The following is a 14,978-nucleotide window of genomic DNA, read 5'->3' on the forward strand; positions in this document are numbered from 1 at the left end:
CCCACTGGGGCACGGGCAGGGCCAGGAGGGTGCACAGCCTGGAGGCTGCAGGGAAAGGGCTGGAAACAGCTCTCAGGATGGGGTGGAGGAGAGATGCAGCTGAGCAGGCACTCAGGGAAGGGGATAACTCAGCAGGAACTTGGAGCTCAGACCTCACCAGGTCCAGGATGGTGAACTGGCAGCAGAGACAAAGGCATCAAGGCTTCCTCCTGTGCCTGTGCCTGCTGGCCTTGGTCACTGGAACCAGGGGGAACAGGTCTGTCCAGGCAGCCTCCTCCTGCAGCAAGCACTGCTGAGTAATGCCAGGGTGGAGACACTCCCATGCAATACTTCCCTTCCTCTGGCCCTGCCACAAACAGTGGCCACTGCCACTTCCATGGCTCCAGCAACACCCTTGGGTGCCACCTACCCCACACAGGGACCCCCGGGGCTGGGGCATGTGGGGCAGATCAGTCCCACACTCAAGCCAACCAGCAGAACCGCCAAGAGACCTCTGGCCCCTGCTCTTGGTGGGGGGTGTGGGCACAGGGAGCCAAAGCCCCCAGGAGATGAGGTCCCTCCACTGCCATGGCCCTGCTGCTGTAGGGAGGGGATGGTTGGGTAAATCCACCCCTATCCTGGCTGGGGTAGTCCCAGCCCAAGAAAGATGCCAGAGGCAGATCCCTTTGCTGGCTCTTTTATTCAGGCAGTGGGAAGGGAGGCAGGGAGACAGGCTCACGACCAGGTTTCAGACTGGAAGCGCCGGGACCGTTCCAGGGCTGTTAAATGCTCCTTTGCTTCCAGTGGGGACAGGCCACCCTCCTGCTGCAACACTGACTGCAGGGCCTCAGCCACTGCTGCTGGCATCTGCTTGGCATTCCTGGGGAGAGAGCAGGACACAGTGGAGGGTGAGCAGGAACACAGCGGGGCAGAGCAGCAGCCCCAGTGCTCCAGGATCAGGAATCAGCAGTCCCTGTGGCCAAGCCCACCACAGGACAGTGGGAACCTGCCTAGTCCTGTCACAAGCTGCCTGACACAGGGTAAATGACAGGCCTGAGAGACAGCTCCTATCACTCCCTCGAGAGCAGGGCTGTTATCCACAGGGCTCCTCAGCACAGGCATGGGAGGGCAAAAACACGGCCATGAACCCCAGAACCCAGGGAAGGAGCATCACAGGTCAAGAGCCCAAACACCAGCCCCACACAGCTGCATTTGCCAGCATCCTCATTAGAGAGACACAGGCAACATGCAGGGGTTGGAATTTATCGGCAGGAGTGCAGGAACCTCTCCTTTCATCTCTGGAATCACTCAATGTCAAACATTGAGTGTTTGACAAACAGTCTGATCCTCAGCTGCTGGCTCCTGTCCTGCTGCTGCCTGCTCTCAAGAAATCCAGAATGATTGGTTTGATACTGACATTTGGAACCAAAGCCAGTTCAAATCACAAAATCAGAGAAATGCTGGAGAAAACATCGAGCCCCTGTGTAGAAAATACCCAAACAGAACTCAGCGCTTTCAAGCACAATTATTTCTTATGGGAAGTCAGAAATTCTGACTTTTATTTCCTGGAGAGAATTTCATTTGATGAACTGCCTGTGCGACAAAAAAAAAACATCTAATAAAAAATTTCCCAGCCTGCTCCAATTGGCACGAGCATCTGGCAACGTCCTTGCTGTTTCCCAAGAACAAGACAGAATTCTGACTTGCGTTTGAAGCTGATTAACATCCCAAAATACCCAGAAAGGAGGTCTTCTTTTTTTGGAAGAGTCGCATTGTTTCTGAGTCAGGCACTGATATGCAAGTACAAGATAATGGAGCTGGGCTTTGTGATAGAAAACATGTCAAATAGCTATTTTTTTTCAATAAAAAAGATATTTTCAACCTTTTTGCCCCTGAGTGAGACAAGTGATGAACAATCATAGAGCAGATGCAGCCCTGGCTCCCCAGAGCCCACCTGGCCCAGCAAAGGAAGGCAGACATGAGTGTGCCATGGCCCAGGGCTGCTGCTCAGGGTCATGCAGCTCAGGAGTCACTGCCCCCAGCTTTCTCCCAGTCTGGCTGAGACTGTGAATTTGGAGGGAAACCAGGATCACCCACCTGCACTTTTCTGCCTGGCAGCTCACTGACAGTTCAATCTGTGAGGGGGGAGGGGGCATGGTGATCCTGGAAGCCTTTCTACAGGGTCTGGGCTGTTCAGGAAAGGAGGAACAGTGTCCTCTGCAATCAGCACAATGTCACCTGTACAGGGATCCCTCCTGCCTGATGGGGGCTCAGGGACACTCCACACCAGGGACAAAGCTCCCCACAAGAGGAGTCTCAAAGCAACCCTGATGTCCAAAATACCATCCTCACAGCCACACAAAATCTGCCATGGGGACAGCTATGCAGGCCCTGCTCCTTCCAAGAAACTGATCCTCTTTGGGGATGTCAGCACCAAAAAGTAGGAAAGAGAACAGAAGGAGAGAATAAAGCCATGACCCAACAACTCAATAGTCTCAGCATTTGGGCTGCAGATGGAGGCACAACCTCAAGTCCCAAGGGCAGGAATGCCCAGTTTGGGGTGAGGCTCCAGGAAGTCCCATGCTGCAGCAGTGAAGGACAGAGTGGGGTGGCCTGGCCTCCACTTCCTGGGAAGTAAACAACAAACTCCTTCTCCCAGGAATGCAGCGAGGCCAGTCCTGCCCTGCGAGGTGCCAGGGCAGTTCCTGCTCTCCTGAAGGACAGGCAGAAAGAACCTCCTGCAATCCCTGCTCGTGTCGACAGCGGGGTCCAGGCCTGCCCTCATCAGGTCACAGGGGGCACAGCAAACGCCATGGGCGGGCTCAGCCCAGCTCCAGCAGCCCAGAGCATTTCCCAAGCCTCGCCCTGCAGTGCAGGCAGGTCAAGGGCTCTGCCTAGGACAGGGCACAGAGTTCAGAGCAGAGCTGCCAACACTCTGACTCCAAAGGCCAGACCCACCTTCCGGCCAGCAGCTCCAGATGTGCAACCAGCCCCAGACAAGCACCTGGAGAGGGACTGAGCTGTGCAAGGAGACTGGCTGTGGTGCAGCAGGGCTGGTCTCTGCCCCGGGAGGCAGCTCTGGGTGCAAAGAGCCAGAGAATGTGCCAAGGCTCCCAAAGCTGCTCCCGAGCCCCAGCACCGCTGGGGGTCCTGCCCACAGGTGTCACACAAGCCTTTTCTCCAGTTTCATCAAGCACTGTTGGAGGAGAGGGCTGTGCAGGGGGCAAGCCTCTCCTGTGTGTGGATATGCTGTGGGTCAGAGGCTGGGCAGGAGGAGGGTTGGGCAGGTGGCATTGGCTGGAGAAGCTTTACCAGTTCCAGCTGTGCCCCTCCTAAGGGGAGCATGGGGTAGGTGAAAAACGTCCCTCTCAACCCAAGGCTCCTGGAGCAGGACACAGAGAAGAAGAATGAGCTGCCCCCTCTGCAACATGAGGCTGAGCTGAGGAAATGCCTCCAGATGGGTGAAGAATCAGAAATGTGTAGCCCTGCTCTCTCGAGCCCTGCACAGAGAGCTCTCACTCACCCAGCCAGGTAGATATGAGCATTCTCACTGCTCAGCAGCTCCCACACCAGCTTCCCATTCTCCCGGATGCGGTGCTGGACATAAACCTTCTCCTCCTGCAGAGAAACAAGGCACTGAGCCCAACAGCTCTGGAGCAGCCCCAGCTCCTGCTCCTGCTCTCAGGAGCTGTTTCCAGGAGCTCAGGGCAGCACAGGAGGCACTGGGAGAAGCAGTTGGATTGATGACCAATGTGGGGAAGAGGAACCCCACACCCGATGTCTTCACTGTGTTGGGCTGGTGGGAGATGGGTGCAGTAGCAGGACCTTCAGTGGGAAACACCAGGCCCCAAGCAGCCCCCAAATCCTTTGGGTGTCCACTGGTCAGGGCCATGACCTGGGGAGGCCCTGTGAGGGCTTCTCTCCTGCCTTCTTCTCTCTTCTCCCAGTATGGGCAGAGGAAGCTCTGTGGCCCTTTTGTGCCAAGTCTGCTACAGGACAGAGACCCTTCCCTGTACCCCTGACTGCTGAAGACCTGAAACAGCTTGGAAGGACAGAAAGCTTGGAGGGACAGCCTCAGTCCTAGCCCCTGCCCCATCACCATGCTTAGGGACTGGATAGGGCCTGGCTCTACACACAGTACAGCCCAGTCAAGGAGAGTTCCCAAAGGGTTAATCCACAAGACTTCAAGAATCCAAGCAACTGCCTATAGCCCTGGCTTCTGCCCAAGAGAACACCATTGCGAACGTGCCCAAACTCACTGCTGGCCCAGAGGCCTCCTGTGACAAAGGTGACACTGTGATGAAGGCCAGGCTCTGTGCTGGGTGTCCCCCACGCCCGGTCCTGCAATGGCGAGCTGGGCCATGGGCACAGTCTCCTCCCCATGCCCCCCTCTCACTGTGGCTCAGGTCCTGCAGGCTGGAGATGTGTGTGGGAACAGTCCTAAGCAGCTCAAGCCCAGGCTGTCACAGGAGCTGGTCACTGTGGGTCCCACAGATCCGCTGGCTGATGGCCCTGGAGTGCCAGCTCTGACTGGGCAGTGCCCTCAGCAGCACCAGCACAGCCTCAGCTTCAACAGTAATGAGCTCGGTGCTGCCAGAGGCCCTGCCAGCCAGACTGGGCTCCAAGGGCATCATCTAAGGACCTCAAAACCAGAGCACCCCAGTGACAAACTGGGGTCACGATGTCTCAGGGCACCCAGGTTTGGCTGGGACCAGCCTGCACTGCGGGTGGATGTGCTGGGACAGGGGCACCTGCAAAGGGACTTCAGAGAGAAGAGCAAAACTTTGCTCAGCTATGGAGCACCCCAGCCCTCACCTGGGTCTTTGACAACAAACTTTTTAATGAGTTAAAGGCTGTGGTATCTCCTGAAGCCAAAGGCACAATGAGCCCAATGTGGCTCATCCCACCTGGCTGTGGGATGTGGCTGTGCTCCCACTCTGCCTTGGGGGCAGAGGACTCTGGTGACAAATTGCTTTGGCCGGTGGAGCAGGAGAGAGGGGACACTCCAATGGAATTCCTGTCCCTCCACAGTCAGCAAGAGCAGAAGGTGACTCTGGCTGCTCTCCAGATTCAGACAGCAGGTGCCCCTTCACTGGTCATTCAACACCCCTCTGCAGTGCTGCTCCTGCTCATCACAGACTTGGAAAGTCTTCACAGAAGCACCCAGCTCCTGCCTCACAAGTGAGTGGATAAAAGACAGTGAATTCATGTCAACACATGCACACAGCCAGGATAAAGGGCTTGGGCTGGTGCAGCTGAGCTACTGAGAGATTGCCATTCCCTTTTTATCACATCTCTGTTCCAAAGCCAGGCTGAGATAGAGGAAGGCAGTGAAACAGATCCCCAGCTCAGGGAGCCTCTCTGGCAGCACTACAGCCCATGGGGGGATGAGGACTGCCCACCAGAGACACTGCCTGGAAAAGCAGGAAGCAAAGTGAGGGGCTGAGTTGTGGGTGTGCTCATACCCATGGGGAGCTTTTCTCTGTATTTTTGGGACTCAGAGAGAGCTGGCACAGAGGCCAAGCTCCTCAGCTTCAGCCAGGGCTCAGAGGGACACCATGAGGAGGGGTACGTAACCAAGAAGTTATTGTCTGGTGACTCTCCAAGAGGCTTGGGAGCCTTTATCATTCACATGGGACAGCCAAACAAAGCTGGTAAATGCCTTATCTGCTCTGCTGTTCTCCAGCCTTGTCTCAGTAACCCTTCCAGCCCAACTTAGCCAGACACGCCTCTGCAGGGCAGGAGGAGATCTCAGCCAGCACTGAGGTGTGTGGGGGAAGGAGGTGCACACTGTGCCACCCCACCAGATCCCTCGCAGATCTTGCCAACAGGTACAGGGGACACCCTGGCAGAGTCCCATCAGCGCTACCTGAGATGCACTTGTACCCACCCTCCTCTTCTGGGCACCAACCTGGTCCCTGGAAAAGGCTGTGAAGAGTGTCAGGAAGCCCTTTGTCACCAGCTCTTCCCACTCTGCCTGGCAGTAGAAGTCCTTGGATTGGTGTCGGCAGCCAAAGAAGAGGCAGTTCCCTGCGGGAGCAGAGCACCAGGGCTGTGCTGGGAGCACCCAGCGCTGGGCACTGCTGGTGCCACCTGCCTGACAGCCCTGGCCTGCAGAGCCATGAGCGTGAAGTGAGCAGGAAGTCAAGTGACCTGTAGGACCAGAGGCCCCTGTCTGCTGAAAAAGGAGGAGGGCAGAAAATGTCCTCCAGGGCTGCCTGTTCCCAGAGCCAAAGGAATGAGGATGGGACAAGATGCAGCAGCAGCTGAGCTCAGAAACCTGTGTTCACTCTCAGAGAGCCAAGAAAGAGCCTCTGCAGAGCCTGATCCAACCCAAGGAGCTGCCCTGCAGCACAGCCCATGAATGACCACATAGGCTGTACACATCAGGCTCTGGGCCTCACCTGCCCCAGAGCTCAGCCTGCTTCTGCTCAACACAGCAAAGCCTGACCTGGCGGAACCCTCATGAGCCCCCAGTCCATCCTTCCATCTGCTGACACAGATCTGGCTGTGCAAGGGGCATCCTGAGTGCCTCCCAGGACCATCCCTCACCTCGATGTCCCAGTGCCACCCGTTCCTGTATCGCTGCTCGGAAGGGTGCCACCCCTGTGCCAGGGCCAATCATGATCACAGGGGTGGCAGGGTCAGCTGGGAACTTCATTCCTCCTTTCTTCACCCAAAGAGGCACTCGGATATCACCTGTGGAACAGAGAGACTGACAAAGCATCATTCCACCACCAGTGCCCTGTGCCTGCCTGCAGAGGGTGAGTGGGCACCCAGCTCTTCCAGGGTGCTCCAAAGACACAAGCAGACCTGGCACTAAGAGCACACTGTGTGTGTGAAAAGCCCTTCAGCTGTCTCAGCACTGCCTCTGCAAAAAGCTGAGCTTGCCCAGAGCAAGGCAAGAGCCCCCCAGCACACAGGCTGCAGGACAGCTCTCTCCTCACACAGCCTGTGCCGGGGAACACAGCGGTGGAGGCAAGCAGAGATCCCAACCTGGCTGGATGTAAGGGAGACCCCAAGGCTGCGAGAGCTCCAGGAGCATTTGGACAAGGCTCTCAGGGATGCACAGGGTGGGATTGTTGGGGTGTCTGTGCAGGGCCAGAGGTGGGACTTGATGGGTCCCTTATGGGTCCCTTCCAATTCACCTTTTTCTGTGATTCTGTGGAAGAAGGGACCAGCCTTCCCAGAGCTGTGGCTATGGGACTGGAGGTGCCCAGCAGTCAGAGTGCTACCAGCTCCAAGGCACCAGGAGCAGCCCACAGTGGGACAGCAGGGTCGAGCAGCTGGGAGAAACCTGGGAGGTCAGGGTAAGCTGGAGAGGCACAGCTCTCTGTGTGCTCTGATGAGGATGGGGCAGCGAGGAAGGACAGCAGTACCATCCTGCCAAGCCAATGTGCTCCCCATGGAGCTGGTGTTCCAGCCAGGCAGCTCCTGCATATGGTCAGCACCCACACAGCTCCATCACAGGCCCGAGGGATGAGCACTGGTTGCTGTGGGAAGCACTCAAGATTCCCACAGAGTCCAAGCACTTACCCTGCTCTGGGTTGAGAGAAGCCAGCCAGGTGGAGCAGAGCCCACGGCGGGCTTTGCTGAGTCGTGTCTTGTACTGCACCACGGCCACGAGGATCTGCATCCGCTCAGGATGGGCCTGTGTCACACAGAGCCATGAGCGCACACCCTGCACAGCTCGTCATAGACAGGACACCTCCCCTCCTCCAGGGACAGAGCCTGTGCCCAGCTCCCACCAGGCTGCCTGCAACACCCGTCCTAGTCTGGCACAGGCACTTACAATGGAGCACACCCTTGCTCAAAACCTTTCCAACGGGGAAGGGGGTTTTCCTGGGGAATCACTGCTACAAGAACACTCTGCACAGCTGGCAACAGTGATGGTCACTGTCAAGCCCAAGAGGCTCCCGTGGAGGACAAATTCATCAGTGCACGGGCTGAGTCCGCAGGCAGCCGGGCCGGTCCCTCTGCCACCTCCTGGCAGGAGCAGGGAGCAGCACTACCCCGTGCCCAGCTCCCAGGCACTCCCGCGGCACCACACCCCACTGCTTCCAGGGAGAGCGACACCAGACCTCCGAGGTGGGCTGGGACAGTCCTGGCACTTGCAGGGCTGCAGGAAAGCAAGTCTCCTAATCTGAAGGCTGACCTAGCCCTCAAGTTCGCATCCAGCACATCAGGCTGCTGCAGGCCTAGTGCAGAGCAGGGATTTGGGCAGGCTGTGGAGGCTGCAGGGGACATCTGCACCAACAGTCAGTGCAGGCCTGCCAGACCCTCCGTTCAGACTCTGAAAATGAGGCCAGAAGGGCTGAGATCTTACCAGCAGGGAGGAGGCGATGGAGAAGGCACGGGGTCTGATGCGAGGGATGAGGTCGAGCAGGTAATCAGCTGGGATGGCACATGTGCTGTGAGGGAAATCCCACAAGACCTGCAAAACCAAGAGGGTGAGGCCTGGTGACCTCAGAAGGCAGCCTGCCTGCCCTCAGGCTGCCAGAGGCTGTCCCACACGGCCAAAGGCACCACATGGGGCACCTCTGAGCACCAACCACCCTGTCCCACTGCCCTGTGCTCCCCAGAGCAGCACAGAGCCCACAAGGATCTAGAGCTGGTCTTAACCACTGGTGGAAATCCATGGAGACTTCAGAAAGTGGGCAAAGTAGATTAAACTCCTCAGCCAAGAAAGCATGGCTGATCATGTCCTGGGTGCCTTCAGCCCCAGCAGAGCCCTGAGGGGCAGCCCTGCCCTGCTGCAGCCCCACCTCCAGCGTGGTCCTGCGGGGCCGGTTGCAGTAGCTGTACAGCTCCTCCTGGCCCTGTGCCGAGCTGAACTCCTGCAGCTTCTCCCGCTCCAGCTCATTCGTGGAGAAGGAGGCCAGGAGCTCGAAGAAGGAGCGCCGTGGCACACAGGAGATGTCCAGGTAGTGTGTCACCAGGTACTGGATGGTGCAGGGCTGTGGCAGGAGGGGAGGGAGGGATGTGCCTGCAAGGCAAGGCAGCAGAGACAGCTCAGGGCCAGCACCTGCCCGCCTGCTGTCCCCAGAGCAGGGCAGCCCTGCTGCCTGCAGCACTCACATGTTACTGGAGCCAACTCCCCCTCTGTCCCTGCTCCCACCCTGGACCTCCAGTCCCTGCTCTCCCCAGTTTGCTTTTCAAACCCACGAGTCTGCAACACAGGGAGTCTGCAACACAGGAAGTCTGCAGTGCTTAACCGTCCCTCACTTTTGGCAGGTGCTTTGGGATAATGTCTTGTCCACATGACATCCCACCCTGCCTGCACACAATGCAGAGGAAATAACCAGCAGTGTCATGTGTCAGGCCTGTCCGTGTCTCCCACGTCTCTCCCAACGGTGTGAGGAACAGCCTGAGTTTTTCTTGGGTATGTCTTCCAGGCAGAAATTCCAGCATGGACAGACACAGGGAAGTTGGAGGCAAAATGGATGCTCAGGAGCTAGGAAAAAAATGCTCCCTGTTCCACACAGACATCAAGAGCTCTGGGGGGCCTCCAAGGGTTGCTTGTGCTGGTTTACGGCAGCAGGAGCTCCTCAGGAGGTCCCTGGGGCACAGGCAGAGTGGGGAGACCTGCACACCCCATGCAAGAAAGCATAAGATTCCCAGTGTGGGCCTGGGGCTGAGGAGGCTGCAGGATCCTCCCCACTCTGGGGCTGCTGGGGCTGCCAAGGCACAAGACTCAGGTGGAGCCTGGCACTGATGGATTCCTCCAGTCACACTGTCTCTGCACAGGATGCACATACACAGCACTGGAGGGAAGAACAGGCAGGTGTCCTGTATCCATCCAGCACTCCCAACCAGGTCTACAGCAAAGGAAGAGCACAGCTCCAGGCCCAGAAGGCCCAGCCTTCTCCTGCCTCAGCAGGAAGGGGAATGAGCAGCAGGGCAGGACCTACCAGGGTCTGTGGGCTCCAGCATAAAGCGTCTGTGTGGCTCCAGGCGCAGCAGCTGGCAGAACTGCTGCACATCTTCAGGGCAGTTCTGGGGCTGGATCATCACCACGTCCCCCGCACTGAACCTGGGGATGCAGGGGGAGCTGCCAAGCACAGCCACGGGGCAGAGCCACAGGCACAGCTCGGCCACCCCGACCAGCACCCACAGCAGGGGAGGCAAATTCCCAGTGCCACCAACAGGCAAAGGGAGGTGGCCCATGGGCAGGACCCCCACTCCATGGATGGGGACTTGCAGCAGGGACCATGACCACAAGACTGCAGCCTCATATATCAGTGAGGAAGGGCAGCAGAAGAGAGGAGGGCAGGCTCCAGGACACCTGATCCCACACAACAGAGCTTGGGGGAGTCAGGAAAACGCTCACGTGATCCCTGAGCCCGCAATGTCAAACTCGATGAGCCGGACATCCTGGAAATGGGACTGTGCCGTGACCCTCTGGTTGGACACCACGCGGGCAGCGAAGGGCTGCAGCTCGCAGGGAGCAGCTCGGGGGGCTGCAGGCTGCAGCACGGCACTCTCAGGGTGTGGGGAGTCCTCAGGCAGGTAGTGCAGGGTGTATTTGGGGGGCAGGCTGTGGGAACAAAAGCAATGCAATGCAGTAGGGTTACCTCCATGCCACAGCTCCTCTGCTGCTGCAAGATGAGAGGCAGGGAGAGGCCTGGATTGTCCCACTGTATCTACCAGCCATTATCCCCATCACCTGGAGCTGGCCTGTGTAAGGGAATGCAATGCAGACCACCAGGAGGAGATCCCAAGGCTCCAGAGCATGCAGGGGAAGGCTGGCTGGGCTGTGCCAGGGCCAGAGGCACATCAGGACAGAAAGATGGGCAAAACCCAGCTAGGGCAGCTGTCACAACCCCCAGGGGAAAAGGGGACACCCATACAGAGAGAGATGGGCCACCTGTGGCCAAAGCACAAGGGACACTGGGGACACCAGAAGCTGTGTAGGGAGTGTTACTGATCCAAGCAGAGCACGTCTCCACTCTGGAGAACAGCCAAGGAAGCAGAGCCTTTCACCCCAGCCAACCCCAGCAATCCCTGCTCACCCTCTGCACTCACCGCGCGTCGGGACTGATGATCTCAAGGCCAGGAGGGACAGGATACAAGGCAAGGATCTTCTCCCACAAGGCCACGAGCCAGGGATCAACCACTGCATCTGGCCTGCAAGTGGGAAGTTGAGGCTGCAGCAACATCATCCCTTCAAGGTCAAGCCCTGCTACCTCTGCACATGCCCAACCACCATTCCCACAGTCACCCCAGGCCATTCCCTTCCAACTTCAGGTCTGGGAAGAAACATATCTCAGCTACTCTATGCACTCAATCACTCTCCAGGGCCCAACCACTGACCCCTGAACAGGATCTCCAGTCCCTGAGCAGCACTGAGTCACTGGGGCCATCCACAGCCTTTGCCCCGTGCCAGGTGAGTACAGCTGAGGCTGCTGCAATGCCTGCAGGTACAGGGCTGTGAGGCACAGCCATGCCCTACTCCAAACAGGGCTGGGGCTGAGCCAGGGGTCATGGCCCCATTCTGAGGGTTATGGGACACCCTGGAGAAGCAGGTGGCCCAGATCCTGGCACAGGAGGCTTATGAGCAGAGATCAGCACGTTCCCAGAGAGCTGCAGGAGCAGCCCTATGGTGGGAGCAGCACACAGCCCTGCCATCAGCCCCAGGACAGAGCTGCAGGGCACCCCAGGGGCCCCCCACCACCCCTCCTCTGGACTCTTACCCCAAGTCATGCTGGTCATCTCCCAAGGCCACGGGCAGCAGTGGGTTGCCCCCAAGCTGGAGCAGCCGTTTGTGCAGCTTCTTTGCAATGAAATTAAACCTGAGCAGAGAATAACTCAGGGCAGGGCTGCTCCAGCAGCAAGCAAGTACTGCCACAGCACCAACACACACTGCCAGGGCCACCAGAGCAGCACACAGGCAGAGCCAGCACTGTGACTGACCTGGCCCATGTCCTGCCCAGCCTGTGCCAGTTCACAGAACCAGCTAGATGCCACTTGCTGGCCCCTCACAGGCTGTGCCCAGCCCTGAGATGGGACAAGGGGAGATCGAGGTTCCTTTCAGAGCAGCTTGTGCCCTGGACCGTAGAACATTTTCTTCCCTCCAGCCCCTCACTGCCCCACAGAGCTCAGGCACACCCATTCCTCCCTCTAGAGCTCTTTGAGGCACATAGTAACAACCTTCTGGGAGAGACCTGGGACCAACATGGCTGGCTGCCACCTCTGTTTGATGTCTCCTGTTGCCTTGGTCCATAGCTGTGATAAAAGACTGACACATGATGTCTGACCCACCAAAGCATCCTTGGTGAGCTTGGGAGAAAAGAAAAGGGCAGAAGCCTAATTTCTGGGTGTGAGGAGGGACACAGCAGGGGAAGGATTTTTAAGGCTGGTGGGAGTTACATTTTGCTTGAGCTGCTGCTCCAGAATCAGACTCTGTCTCCCCTTACCCCCTTGGCTCTCAGCCACTATGCTCTCCACTGCAGTCAGAGCTGTGAGGAACAGCTGCCCAGGGGCTGCTTACTTGGGGTAGGAGGAGTCCCCAAGGCCCAACACGGCATAGTCCAGCTGGCACAGGGAGCTGGCAGGGAGGCTCTTCCGGAACAGGAACCGCCAGAACATCTGGAACAGACACATCCAGCAGTCCTGCTGCTGCCAGACACCCTCCTGCCTGCCTGGCCCTGCATCTCTGCTCACCCATCCCAGCAGAGTGGGGAGCATGGCTTTCTGCAGAAGTGCCCCTGCTCCTGTTCCCTGGGATGTGACTGGTGCTGCTGCAAAGCTCCCCCAGCAAGAACAACCCCTGCTCGAGCTGCCTCAGGAGAACCCTGCAGCAGAAACATTAAAGCAGCAGGACAGGAGCACGTCCTACCTTCATGTTGTCAGGTGGGTCTCCCTGGCCTGTGGTTGCACACACAAACACCACCAAGGGCTCATGGATGAGGTTGCCCTGTGGGTACAAACACGGCACAGTCAGGTCAGCAGCCTCCAAACTGCTCTGGAGCCAGGCTGTCACAGCTCGGGGTGTTCAGCCTGGGGAAGAGACAGCTCCAGGGAGAGCTCAGAGCCCCTGCCAGTGCCTAAAGGGGCTCCAGGAGAGCTGGAGAGGGCCTGGGACAAGGCATGAAGGGACAGGACAAGGGGGAATGTCCATAGGCTGAAGGAGGGCAGGTTTAGGTCAGATATTAGGAAGAAATTCTTCCCTGTGAGGGTGATGAGGTTCTAGCACAGGGTGACCAGAGAAATTGTGGGTGCCCCATGATCCCTGGAAGTATCCAAGGCCAGGATGGACTGGGCTTGGAGCAACCAGCACCAAGCCTGTCTGAGTCCAACAGTGTTTGGACACTCTCAGGGACAGGGTGGGATGGCTGGGGTGTCCTGGGCAGGGCCAGGAGCTGACTCAATGATCCTGATGGGTTGCTTCCAACTCAGTTTGTTCCATGGTGCTGTGGGAGGTGTCCATGGCCGTGGGGCTGGATCAGAGCAGCAGTTCCCCAGCAGCCCCGTGTCCCACCTACTCACCAGGTCACAGCTGTCCAGGGCAGAGCAGCAGTTCCCCAGCAGCCCCGTGTCCCACCTACTCACCAGGTCACAGCTGTCCAGGGCAGAGCAGCAGTTCCCCAGCAGCCCCGTGTCCCACCCACTCACCAGGTCACAGCTGTCCAGGGCCTGCACCCGGCAGCGCAGGTGCCGCCGCTGGGCCTCTCTGCCAACCCTCTCCGCCGTGTCCTGAGCTGTGCCAGTCTGGCTGCCAAAGAGCACCAGGAGTCCCTGTTCTGCCATCTGCAGGAGACAACAGCACGGAAATCACTGGAGGGAAGGGACAGGAGGGGAGGCAGGGCTGGGGTTGCCCTGGGCTGCGCAGCACTGACCCCCCCAGGGGCTGGCACAGCACCCAGCCAGCACATGGATGGTGAACAGCTGGCATTCAGCAGAGGAAGTCAAGGCTCCCAGGCTCTCTTCCCACCCCTGTGCAGCACTGAGGGAGCGATCTCAAGTCCCAGCCTACAGAATAAGCAGGGACACTACTGTGCTCCTCGTCCCCACTGCCAGGCCAGGGGGAGGACTAAAATCCTGCTCCCCTGAACTGCCCTCAACAGCACAGGGTGAGCACAGCCCTGGGATCTGCTGTTCCCCAATCCTGATGTAACCTTCCTGTGTGCCCTGGGAATCCTCCCTCACCTGAGGCGGGCTGAGGCAGAGCCTGGAGGCTCAGTGACAGACAAAGGTGAGACCACACGGAGCTCTCATCCAGACTCTGGCAGAGCAAGGGCTCAGCCCAGAGGGAATCCAGCCCTGGCCCCTGTCTGAGCTGCAAACAGCTGCCATCACCATGTGCCCACAGAATAATAATAAATTAAATCATAATAATAAAAAATAAAATCGCAGAATCCCAGGCTGCTTTGGGTTAAAAGGGACGTTAAAGTCCATCCCATTCCACCCCTACCATGTGCAGGGACACCTTCCACTCTCCCAGGCTGCTCCAAGCCCTGTCCAGCCTGGCCTTGGACACTGCCAGGGATCCAGGGGCAGCCCCAGCTGCTCTGGGCACCCCGTGCCAGGGCCTGCCCACCCTCCCAGGGAACAATTCCCAATTTCCAATCTCCCATCCAGCCCTGCCCTCTGGCAGTGGCAGCCATTCCCTGTGTCCTGTCCTTCCATCCCTTGTCCCCAGTCCCTCTCCAGCTCTCCCGGAGCCCCTTCAGGCCCTGGCAGGGGCTCCCGGGGTTCTCCTCTCCAGGTGAGCAGCCCCAGCCCCGGGGCCTGACCCAGCCTCTCTGCGGGACTCACCATGGACGGGCCCCATCCTGCCTCTGACGTCACCATTTCGCGACAGCTCCCGCTGACGTCATCATCGAGGCTGAGCCGCCGGGACTCGCCGCTCACCGTCTCCCCGCCTGGTGACGTCATCCGCCTGTCGCCTGTCACCGTGACGCCATCGCCCCGCGCCGCCGGGCCGGGCCGGGCCGGGCCTGGCGCCGGTTCAGGGGCCGGGGTTGGTGTCGGTGCCGGGTCGGGCTTGGTGCCTGGCT

General features: G+C 58.5%; 1 protein-coding gene across 5 annotated transcripts; it reads right to left on the minus strand.

Moving 5' to 3' along the window:
* Positions 1–660: 660 nt before the first annotated feature.
* NDOR1 (NADPH dependent diflavin oxidoreductase 1) lies at positions 661–14,917 on the minus strand. Of its 5 annotated transcripts, none has more exons than XM_050980937.1 (15): positions 14,737–14,917; positions 13,594–13,728; positions 12,818–12,895; positions 12,470–12,567; positions 11,673–11,771; positions 11,005–11,106; positions 10,310–10,516; positions 9,891–10,012; positions 8,745–8,965; positions 8,306–8,413; positions 7,516–7,630; positions 6,532–6,678; positions 5,891–6,009; positions 3,503–3,597; positions 661–859 (listed from the first exon to the last, which is right to left on the minus strand). In XM_050980937.1, the coding sequence occupies exons 1-15, from the start codon at positions 14,854–14,856 to the stop codon at positions 715–717; spliced, it is 1,911 nt and encodes a 636-aa protein (XP_050836894.1). In that variant the 5' UTR covers positions 14,857–14,917; the 3' UTR covers positions 661–714. The 5 variants fall into 5 exon arrangements, with proteins under 5 accessions (XP_050836894.1, XP_050836892.1, XP_050836891.1 ...); XM_050980935.1 differs by having other exon boundaries at positions 13,531–13,728; XM_050980934.1 differs by having other exon boundaries at positions 13,468–13,728.
* Positions 14,918–14,978: the final 61 nt, after the last annotated feature.

This window comes from Serinus canaria, chromosome 17 (genome assembly GCF_022539315.1).
Source record: "Serinus canaria isolate serCan28SL12 chromosome 17, serCan2020, whole genome shotgun sequence".
Classification (NCBI taxonomy): domain Eukaryota; kingdom Metazoa; phylum Chordata; class Aves; order Passeriformes; family Fringillidae; genus Serinus; species Serinus canaria.

Bases quoted from the DNA above. Each gene is read 5' to 3' on its own strand.
- NDOR1 (XM_050980934.1), bottom strand. From the start codon at position 14,856: ATGACGTCACCAGGCGGGGAGACGGTGAGCGGCGAGTCCCGGCGGCTC. The intron at 7,631-8,305 runs GTAAGATCTCAG...TGTGTGACACAG, and splicing joins CCATCGCCTCCTCCCTGCTG to GCCCATCCTGAGCGGATGCA. The intron at 3,598-5,890 runs GTTGGTGCCCAG...GTTTCTCTGCAG, and splicing joins CAGCCTTTTCCAGGGACCAG to GAGGAGAAGGTTTATGTCCA.